At 41.4% G+C, this 11,797-nt stretch overlaps 1 protein-coding gene across 1 annotated transcript in view; it reads right to left on the bottom strand.

Moving 5' to 3' along the window:
• ABCC2 (ATP binding cassette subfamily C member 2) overlaps positions 1-11,111 on the bottom strand; it is a gene marked incomplete at both ends in the record, with an annotated part of 47,695 nt that extends 36,584 nt beyond the window's left edge. Inside the window, 5 exons of the mRNA XM_084245414.1 lie at positions 317-424; positions 615-749; positions 2,514-2,639; positions 8,755-8,928; positions 11,079-11,111. Coding sequence (XP_084101540.1) covers positions 317-424; positions 615-749; positions 2,514-2,639; positions 8,755-8,928; positions 11,079-11,111 — 576 coding nt within the window. The remainder of the gene's footprint in view (positions 1-316; positions 425-614; positions 750-2,513; positions 2,640-8,754; positions 8,929-11,078) is intronic.
• Positions 11,112-11,797: the final 686 nt, after the last annotated feature.

The raw sequence follows: 11,797 nt of genomic DNA on the forward strand, positions 1-11,797 counted from the left end.
TGTTATGCCAGAAACTAGATGTGGTGCTGAAGTAGGCTGGTCATCAATCTTATTTGGAGACTCTAAGGTCACAGGTAGAATGACAACTAGTGACTTTCAGGCATAGATGGATGGACTGTCTGTGTTGAAGATTGGTGAGTCCATGTGCAAGTCACTATTTCTATACTCTAACCCCCTTCCTTTCCTTATGTCATGAAATGGTCTATAGTACATCCTGTGGGATCTCCATGAGACCCAGACATCTCAGTTATACTTGCCAAGATACCATTCAAATAGATAATATAGGAGGTGGGCACAGACATATTTAGAGTCTCACATTTGATGAATCATCTTTTTCTGAAAATGCTGAAAGGATCAGGATCAGGATCTGCAGTCCATAGCAGATGAAGAAGAGGCAAGAGTAGACCAGATTCGAGTTGCTATCCTAAGGGGGGAAAAGAGAAAATGAGCCAGAAAAAAGAAAATGATCCAGCCTCTCTGGATCAAGTCTATGTGAGTCTACTATGAAATCCCCAATTGCAATTCTATCATGGAGCTCAATTTATTTTATGCCACTTATGCCAGCTTAGAAGCTGCCCAGCAGTGCCTCCTCGAGCCACCTCTTTCCTCCATACCTTCAAGAGTGTCCGAATCAGGGTCTGAAATTGGAAAGTGCCACAGAGTATTGAGAGAAGCCAGAACAGGGACAGGAACCAAGAGTCCTTCTGCACACACCATCGCCTGCTGTGTTGAATCATCAAAACCAGGAGCTAGGGGGAAATTCACAACAATTTCTGAAAAATATTTTCACTAACCAAGGACAAGAGGCAAGAAGGATGTCAGGGAACAGGGACAAAATGGGAGTCAGAGGAAGAGGTTGTTATAACTAATCTCCTGTTAATAATCTAATGCTAAAATGTCAATTTCCTCTCTGATACCATCCAACTCACCCTTTCAGGGCCTCATGCTCTCCCTGCAATCCCCTTCTTCACCCCATCTCATTTACCACCCTTGGGTAGGGGGTTAGCCAAGAATGCAGAGGGTTGTTAATCTGCTTTTTTTGTTTGTTTTAAATCAGCACCATGCTGTTTATTTAACAAGATAGAAAAAACAAAACAAACACTTGTCCCCAAGGTCAAATATATACATTTGAAATATTTGAAATATTTACATAATAGAACCATGCCATAGTTCAGTGTTAGGAACAGTGTTTTCAAATGTCCTCTTAAGACATCATCTGCATTTTTTTTTTTTTTCCTATGGGACCCTCACCAGTGGCTGGGGAATGAACCAGCAACCAGCGCTGCAGAGGTTGTGGGCCGCCTCGCAGCCCAGTGCTCAACAGCTATGCCGCCAGGGGAGGCCCCATCATCTGCATTTTAATGGAGTTACTTGGAGAGGTAGAAAACCTTTTCAAGACCCAAGAAAATTAACTTCAGGATCTAGAGAACTCAGGTGGGGGAGGCAGATTCTGTGGTAGTGAGTACAAATTGTCTGTACTGAGACTTCCTAATATCAGACTAAGTAATTTTTTAAATCTTGCATTGTATCATTTCACTTGGCTATAGTAAGTTTTGGTTTCCTAGACCCAGTGCTGTGTTAATAAACCATTATTCTGAAAAAAATCCATGATTTGTAACATTTGCCAGTTTCCATGATATAAAGACTTCTACCATAGTGGATTTCAAGTTACTAAACTCCCCAGGCAGGGCTAGAAAGAGACTGCACCTAATCAGCACTATGAGCTGTCTCCAGCTTTGGTGTATAACATGAGTAACAAACAAAAACATAAAATGAAATAAAATAAAAACAAAAAAATACTTGGGGCCAGACAGAGTGAATTGAGAGCAGAAAACTGCACTCCACACACCTGGCCTAATGGGACAACTGCTACTTGGTCCTGGCTGACCGCAGACTGTGGGGATATAGCCAAGTGGCCAGACATTCTGATTTTTCAAGGAAGTGTGGAAATCCAAACAAGTATGTGGCATCTTCCTCTTTTAAAATGATGGCAACCAAATTAATTTGTTTTTAAACATTGTATAAGCCCTCCAAAAGCTATGCCTGACAGAGGGACATAAGTTTCTGCCACCAAGTTTGTTTATTTTTTCCTTTACTGAGGAAATGGTGGTTTACAGCATTTAGAAAATTCTCTGACATCAAAAAACTGCATCTCGGGCTTCCTTGCCCCTCCCAGGCCTGGTTCCCTGGCCTGGGAGTCCCACTTTATTTCTGCTCTTTTTCTTCTCAATAAACTTTTTCTAAACAAAACAAAACAAAACAAAAAAAAACAAAAACTGCATCTCACCTGTGATCTTTAGATGGTAAGATACATAGTCAGTGAAGCTAGCACACTAGAGAAAAGTCTCTATAAATTTTGCTTTGACCCATTACAACTAAGTTTTGCTTCACCATAGTTCCCTTGAAAAAATTAGATGAAATTGGACTTGATTTTCTTCCAAAAGAGAAAATTTCAGTTAGATGACTATGAGCATAGAGAAGAAAGAGAGAATGGGTGTGATGATGGGTCTTACCCATGTGCCCAGGTACAGACTTGGATTGGTGTATCTAATGGCAGGGACTGAGGCTGGCCCAGAGTCTTCTGTGAGCACAAGGGCCAGCTCTGTGGCTGCAAGAATAAGAAGAAACCCAACAAGCACCTGAAAAGGGGAAAAGACCATTGTTAGGAGGATATCATTCTCTTTTGTTGTTTATTTTATTTTGTTTGTTTATTTCATAGAGGTAAGGGTGCTTTACAATAGCGTATATGATTTAGGGGTATAGGTTCACACATCTCCTTCTGATATATGTGACCATACCATATCGACCACCAAAGCACCACTAATCTCCCACCATATTCCATTGGGTCCCCTCCCCTCTTTAAGTAGTGTGTTACATGTTTGCCTTTAGGAATATCAGGAGTTAAAATAGAGCAAGCTGGAGCTAACGCACCCACCCCAAGGATGATTAAGTAACGAGACTACAAACCAGCAGACCATTCCCAAGCCAAGGAAAAGGAGAAGCTCTTGCTGTAGGTGTACACTTATTAATCTGGTGCAAATTGATTAGAAATGCTTTAGAAATTGATTAGAAATATAACAATCTATATCAAAAAGGACTAAGCTTTTTTAGAACGCAATCTTGGGTCAAGGGCCATTTCAGAAGTGAGACATTCCTATCATCTCAACTTCTTTTCTGAGTCTGGAGAATTCAAAAGGCAAAGAATGGAATTCCACAAAGAAGTTGGAGGAAGAAAATCTTACTTTCCAGTGCTAACCTGTGTTGGTAGAGTAACGGGGGACCTGTAGTAAAAGTACATCTACAAAAAGAACCTCAGCAAAGTGGACCAAAAGAAAAAGAAGTGTGAAAGACAACAAAACTTCCTGTAAATGGAAGACAGCACTGGAGAATGACAGGTAAATCATCAAAGATATGATTCCTTCATTGCCCTGGAAAATGCCATCAGCCAACCTGCTTTAATGGGACATTGTGCAGCTAAGCACCTGAGGCCAGAAATCAGAAGTTAATGAGAGGATCTGAAAAATGCACATTGAAATCAAAAGGACATTCCCGACACGAAGGAGGCCAGGATCCTGAAACAATCAGAGAGAAAAGCAAAGGTGGGCAAGAGAAAATAACTCTGGAACATTCTGCGGGAAACTAATCCTCCTACAGTGGCTGTTTCTCCTGAAAAGGGGGTGCTCAGGCCTGTCCTTGAAGCATCTGCTGCTCGAGGTTGTTGACCCAGAGGTAGTGATAACTTCTACCCCCGTACTATGTTTGCCCCTTAGACCGGAATTGCAGCTCTGGCCGGAAAGATGGAGGAAGAAGCACAGTCACCATGAGAGCCAGACAATGTCAGGGGAAAAGTGTCCCTGCAGAGAGAGACTAGGTTTGTCTGCAGTTCCATAGGGGACAAGCATGGGTACTGGAGGAGCAAGGGCTGTGCTCTCTTCCTCCTCACTATTGGAAAATTGTCCCCCCCAAACCTGGAGGACAATGTGTTGTGCCCCAAATGTGTCCGAAAGAATAGGGTACTGATGAAAAGCCTCCAGTGAGATAACAATGCCAGGGAAAATGTCACAGGCGATTGATTAGTTAATGATAAAATGATGACTACTGCCAATTCTGGGGTGGGGATGACACTGAACCCGGGGACCCTCCATGCCCCGACACTGTAAGTTTAATGACTTCAGTATTTTAAGTCAAAGTGAAAGCTGCTGGGCCTCCCCGGTGGCACAGCAGTTGAGCGCTGGGTTGCGAAGCTGCTCGCAGCCTCTGCAGCGCCAGTTCGATCCCCAGCCACCGGGCGAGGGTCCCACATGGCACACAGACCTCTCCTGCCGCCCACTGCTCCCCTCAGCAGTGTACTTTGGTCCTTCTGCCTGTTCTGCTCCCCGCTCTGGCTCTGGTGAATTCTTTCACCCTCCTGCGCTTCTGACTGTACCCAGTGCTTGTATAAATAAAGAAATAAATCTTAAAAAAAAAAAAAAAACAAAGTGAAAGCTGCTCTTCTCACCCCACTTCCCCAAACATATTGTTATGTATATCAAACAAACTTTTTCAAAGTTTTCTTAATAATCTGAGGCTTAGTACATGTTTCTGGGATTAAAAACAGGGTACTTTTTCAGTATTTCCAATTATAACTGTTCTGTATATTTCTACTGTTTAAAGATTACTTCCAAATCATAAATGCAGAATATATATTGCATTTAAAATGTGCATGTATATAAATCATTATATTGTATTTTAGGAAACCACTTTTATTATATACAGATTATCATGTTTTAACCAAAAAGCATGAAAAAAGGACCAAAAAGGTCTTCCTACAAAAGCAATTAAAAAAATTGCTAACTAATGAATGCAAATATGGACATAGAATACAAATGGATAATTTAAAGAAAAAGAAACATAACAGCTTGTAAACATATGAAAAGGTACTTGGCTTCACTAAGAGTAGTGCAATTTCCAATTATGACATGCCATTTTTCACTTAACTGATTAGCAAATATCAAAAGTTTGATAATAGAATGTCAATGAAACTGAGGAAAAATCTCTATGAAAGGCAACTTGCACTGTCTAAAATTTTGAGTCAATTTTATTTCTAGCTTATCCTATTAGTGGTGAAATTCACACAGTTCTGTGACTATACAAAAGCCACTGAAATATGTAGTCGAAATGGGTAAGTTTTATTACATGTGATTTATACCTCCAGAAAGCACTTGCTTCTTTCTTCAAGTGATACCTGGGGGTACCTGGTATCTTTATCTTTCTTTCTTTTTGAAGTAACCAGTTTATGACAATGTATGTGATTTTTAGCACTTGAAGGTGCTGCGACCATCTGCAGTCATGTGCTCACTGATAACTGGCTTGGTATGCTGAGGTTATCAGAGAAAATATGAGAACCATCAGTTCCTGTCGATGATGTTAAGCTGCTAAATTAACAAGTTCTGGGGCTACCCTACCTCTGGGCTTCTTGTTATATAGATAATAAATTCCAATAGGTATGACTTGTAGGTGGGATAGTCTTACCTCAAATATACCTATTCTTTGTAGTCAGCCATGACAGAGAACAAGAATAGGAAAAGGACTGAAGCAACAGTCTTAAAGTTCTGTTTATGGATCTGCTCACGGTAATGCCAGTCACTTCATTCTCTCCCCCACCCCAGTTCATCACTGCAAATCACTGGCAACAGCTATATTTGCCCTTCCACCCCCAACCGAGCTAACATGAAAGTACTCTCTAGAGAAACTGAATGTTTTCCCTGTGGAGGGCTAGGTGGGTAATGTGGACATTGGTGCCCCATCCTCATTTGACCTGCAGTAGGGATAGAAAGGTACAGCCCAAGATCTGCTCTTGGGGGAAGCTGCTGAAGTCCAGAGTGTGGTCCAGGGCTCAGACCTGACAGGTTCCCATCAAGAAAAGACCAACTAGGGAAGTAGATTTACACAATGGTCGCTGTAGAGCAACCCATTCCAGTCACACATGTTCATAACTTAAATCCTTTATTCATAGATGCAAACAATGCACTAATAACCACCAGAAAGCTGAGAAAAAACAGGGTAAGAATATAGCCAAGATAATTAAACAGAATTGATTCTGGGATGAACCAAACAGAAATCATTAGGGAACAAAAGAGAATTTTTAATTATATTAAAATTAATATCCTAAGAGATTTGAGAAGTCATTACATCCTTTAATAGACTGCTGTTAATAGAGAGTATATTTACATATTAGGAAGAATTCTTAGAAATTAAACCCATGATTGCTAGAAGAAAGGGTTTTTTTAGGATCGCTGGAAGAAAAAATGGGGAACATAGAGAAAAAGAAAAATTTAAAAAAGAGGGTGAGACATTGAGAAGCATCAATTTAGAGACTCTAATATCTAAGATGTTCTGGAGAGATGAAACTTCAAAACTGGAGGAAATGAAAAGAATAATGTGTGGACATTTCTTAGATAAGAAATTCTTAGATAAGAAAGACATGAATCTTCAGTTTGAAAGTGTAGAACTCATTAAACAAAAAAAGACTCATGTAAACAGGACTCATGAAGTTTCAGAACATAAAGAATAAAGAGGTAAAAGCTTCTAGAAAGGATAACAAATACTTCGAAGAATTCTAACTCAGTAGCACAGGATGTTGGGGAACATGATGACATCATTAGGGTTAACTTTTTTTTGAACCTAGCATTCCATATGCCAATGAACATTTTCAGAAAGCAAGGGCTCAGAGACTTTATTTACTGTTGCTGTTCCTGAAAATTTTATTTGAAGAGCTTCTCCAGATCCAAGAAATCTGAGGATATCAATTATCTCACCTTACATAAGATGCAGAGTCTAAAATTAATGGCAGACTATTTTTAGGTGTAAAGGTAACCAACAGAAGAACTGAAAATAACCATGCAAAATTAAAAGACAGAAAGAAGGGAAGAGAGGAAAGGAAGTTAGAGAGATAGGTCAATGAGCTAAATTGTGTTTCACAAAACACAGAAATTAGTCTTTTTGAAGTTAACTGTTCAAGAAATAAAAACATTATTTGCAGACATGGAAGTAACTCTCTAATTTTATTTTATTTTTTTATAATTTTGTTGTTTTTTTAAAGCCTTTTTTTAATATATATATATATATTTATTTATTTATACATACAAGCATTGGGTACAGTCAGAAGTGCCGGAGGGTGAGAAAATTCACCAGAGCCAGAGCAGGGACCAGAACGACCGAAGTACACTGCTGAGGGGAGCAGCAGGCAGCAGGAGAGGTCTGCACGCCATGTGGGACCCTCGCGGTAGCTGGGGATCGAACCGGTGCTGCAGAGGCTGCGGGCAGCTTCGCAGCCCAGCACTCAACCGCTGCGCCACCAGGGGAGGCCCCCTTTAGATTTTAGATTGCAGCTAACTTGAGGTCATCAGCATGTATGTTCATGGAATCCTGAATCTAATTTGTCTTTCTAAAGCCCGCTCTATAGGTCAGGAAAGATTGGGGGGCGGGGGCGGAGTAAAAAGAAGCAGATATCAGATTTTATAATGTAACATCACAACTTAGATTTGAGGGTCTGTCAGTTTCCAGAAGATCTTCTCTGCACGAAACAGGCAGCTGGTAGCTCTCATTTCTCCACCCAGCACTGCCTGTCCTTTCCATTTTTTCCCTACTCAGTTGTATCACTGTGAGTACTCACCCCCTTCCTCTGTGATTGTTTAGATTCATGGAAGACTGGGAAAGCTCTGTTTCAGATCCAAGTTTTGGAAGATGAGCAATGGTTCAATTGCCCAAATGATATGAAGGACACATTATACAGTTCAATTTCACATCATGGTAGATGTCAACTGAATCAGGGTCTCCTGATTTATTAGCATAGTTTAAAGGTAGGTAGTCCAGTGTTTATTCTGAAATACTGAAAAGACATCTCTCTGTCTGATTGATTACTCATCATTGGTGTTTAGAGATTCTAATAGCCATAAGATTCAAGGGTCAGGCCTTTCTGGTGGTGCACGGTATTAAAGTCTCAGCACTACAAAGCTATTGGCAGCCACTGCTTGAGTTCGATCTCAGGCCAGGGAGCTAACGCGCCTGTTGCAGCAGACCTCTCCTGTCTCACCAGTTGTTCTGCTCAGCAGTGTATTTCAGTGGATCCGCCTGTTCTGTTTCCTACTCTGTCTCTGGTGAATCCTCTCACCCCCCACACCTCTGGCCTACACCCCAGTTCTTTATTTATTTATGCATAAATAAAAATAAATCTTAAAAAAATTCAAAAGTCACTATTCTTATGCAAAAATCAAAGTCACCTTGACTAAGAAACAGAGCCAAGGGTAGTGAGGCACAGGTTAGGTGGTGAGGGGCCATGAGAGTATGGTTCTGCCTGAGATAGCAGCACCTGGGAAAGTTGGTTAAAAACAGAGAAAAGATCGCTTTAACTGGGGCCTCCCTGGTCGCGCATGTGGTTAAGACGTAACCTATGAATCTGTCTGCAACCACTGAAGCATGAGTTTGATCCCCTGGCCAGGCAAGGAGCAACCCACATGGCATAGCAGACCTCTCCTGTCTTGCCCGCTGCTCCCCTCAGCAGTGTATTTCAGTCAGTCTGCCTGTTCTGTTCCCCACTCTGTCTCTGGTGAATCCTCTCACCCCACGCCCCCCACACACCCCTCTGGCTTGTGCCCCAGCTCTTGTATGTGTAAATAAATAAATCTTAAAAAAAAAAAAGAACGTTTTAACTACCAAGAAAATGTCTCTATTATACATGAAGAAGCTAGTTAAAAAATAGTGGGCATTCCTTACCTGTTTAGCAAGGTAGAGTTTGGATATAGAAAATCTCTTTGTCCTGTGTTTATACACATGGAGAAGCTGCCAAGGGGCCAGAAGCCAAAGGAAGCCCAAGGGAATCCACACCAGTACAGTTTGCTCAAAACAAAGTGGCAGGTCTGCCTCCGGACTATTCAGAAATGAGGAATTCTGCAATGGAAGAATTGTTGGATATACACATTTTGAAGACAGAAGATCAGCCACAGCCCAGGCCCCAAACCCCACATCCAGGCAATGATAACTCAATGCTATATTACCAACCTGACCCTTTAGCTGCATTTTTGTCATCCCCATTGATACAAATTCACCAGTTATGATATTTAGTGGCTTTTCTGGCCAATCCAACCTCTAAAAACCCTTTTTCTAGGATCCTAAGCAAATTTTTTCACCACTGCAGGAGATCTCACCACTGCAGTTAAGTTGGAGGGTAAAGAGGGATCATTACTCGATCTAAAAGGGAGAATAATTCCCTGAAATATAAAACGTTTTTATTTTTATTATTAATTAAACTAACTGGCTGGCATTCAAACATGCAGGTAGCAGATAAGCAGGATGCTTAGTCATATTTAGCCTCTGATGACCCAGATTATATCAATCTGAGAGGACCTTCGGCACAGGAGTGGCAAAAACACTTTAGACAGAAAGCTTATGCCCAGCAGGTTTTGTACTAGTCATTGCATCGTGCAGTTAACAGAAATGTCTTGTGAGGTCAGGGGGAGAGTTGCAGCAATTCTTGTCTGAGTCATGTGAGGGTAGAGTTTTCTCTTCCTAGAAGATTTTTTAAGTTGTCTTGTATAACTGTTTATACAGACTTAAATAATAAGTTGAGGTACTCTGAACCAAGAGGATCTGTCAGATAATTCTTAGAGAATTCTCAAAGGATGGCCTGTGGCCTATTAAGCCCCACCTCTCTGGGATAGTCACAATTGGCCATCTAGCCTCAAGGTCCTAGGGGCCCAGATTCTCTCTAAGTGTAGTGCTTGTCTATCTCCTCTCCAGCTTTTCTTATCTCTCCATAAATTTATGTAACTTTACAGTTCAAAAGAATTACCTATGATATTTAAACAATTTTAACAAGTACTCCAGCTCCTTCTGGTGCTGATGTTAGGAGTTTGTAGTGGGTCATACTTTATCAAAATCACTAAATCCAGGCTCACTGTTCATTCTCTATGCCACTAAACCGTTTGATAGTTTCTCATCCTGTCTTGAAATTCTGTGCTTGAGTGGATCAAAAAATTTCTCAGTGCTCACCATTGTCACTTCAACATCAACTTATCCCAAAAAGATTCATTAATAGGGGCCTCCCTGGTGGCGCAGCGGTTGAGTGCTGGGTTACGAGGCTGCCTGCAACCTCTGCAGTGCCAGTTCAATCCCCGGCTGCTCCCCAGCTGCTCCCCGGCTGCTCTCCAGCTGCTCCCTGGCCACCGGAGGAGGGTCCCACATGGCGCACAGACCTCTCCTGCCATGCCCGCTGCTCCCCTCAGCAGTGTACTTCAGTTTGCCTGCTCTGCTCCCCACTCTGGCTCTGGTGAATTCTCTCACCCTCCCGCGCTTCTGACTGTACCCAGTGCTTGTATAAATAAATAAATAAATCTTAAAAAAAAAATTCATTAATAGAACTTCTCTTCTTCCTTCTACCCACAAACTACACAATTTCCTTTCCTAGCATTGATAAAATTGGAAACCTCTTCCCTATTTTTCTAATTAGGGAATGCAATTTTGCTACATAGTCCAAGAGAAGGCTTTGGGAGAACATAATGTTAGAAAATATGCTACTTTTCATACACAGAATACCCTCTGGCAATATTGTGACTTATCATTTCTTTAAAAAGCATGTGTTTTATTTATATGTATTTATTATTAAATTTATTTATTTCCTTACATGTAGTCCCTGTAGTTTTCCCACCACCACAGCACCCATGATCCAACACCGTAGTCCCTTGTGAAATTCCCTCCCCTGTTCTGACCCCTTCCTCTCTCCTTCCCTGCTGTAGGCTCAGATCTATGGTCAGCTTACAAGTTTTGTTTTTTTTTTTTCTGACCCTATAAATATTCCATTTATAAGTGAAACCACCCAACATTTATCTTTCCCCTTCTGACTTATTTTACTTAGCATAATTCCTTCCAGCTCCATCCATGTGGCCACAAGAGATGGCCTGGGGCATGAGTTTATCTAAAAAAGCATGCATTTTAGTCCATACTTAACTACTCTGATTTTTATTGGTGGCCACTCTAGGCAAATCTACTATTTGTTCTAAGTCCAAGAAGAGTCAACAGTCAGGACGACTATAATTTCTTACCCAAAAAGTAGAATTGCAGAACGTCTCCAGCATGATTCCTGGAGCAGTCTGGAAGAGAGACTCTCCTGTGATGGTGCTGTTTCTTATTTCCTTTTTTCCTCAGAGAAGGTGGAAGGCAAGTAGTAAACAGGAGATCTCCCAATCTCCTGATGTCCCAACTACAGGCAGATCTGTTGACCTTTCATCTCAACAATTTAATCGTTAACCTTGTTCAGATGTATTTTTATATTACTTCAGTGCATAGACATGTGACTAAGGCGTCCCAGGGGCAGGTACATTCACCAGTTCTGAAAGCACCAGAAACCTCTGTGGGTGTGGTCATATATAAAAGGAACCACGGGAAGATGTCAGCAGAGCCAGCTGGCAAATCAGGAGTGAAAGAACCTTTCTTTCTCTTGATGGCACGTGACCCAAAAAGAGAAGCATCATTGGAGGATCATGCACCTCTAAATGTGCAGTTTCATTTCCCATTTCAAAGCCATAAGGTTCATAGAAACATGAAATATTTACTCTTCTAGATAGGATTTAAAACATGGTTTAAAGTAGTGTAAAGGGCCTCCCCAGTGGCGCAGCGGGTTAAGTGCTGGGCTGTGAAGCTGTCTGCAGCCTTTGCAGCATGAGTTCAATCCCCAGCCAGCCAGGGAGAAACCCACATGGCCTGGCAGACCTCTCCAGCCTCGCCCACTGCTCCCCTCAGCAGTGTCTTTGGTCCGTCTGCC

Source organism: Talpa europaea (assembly GCF_964194135.1).
Source record: "Talpa europaea genome assembly, chromosome: 10".
NCBI classification, from domain to species: Eukaryota; Metazoa; Chordata; class Mammalia; order Eulipotyphla; family Talpidae; genus Talpa; species Talpa europaea.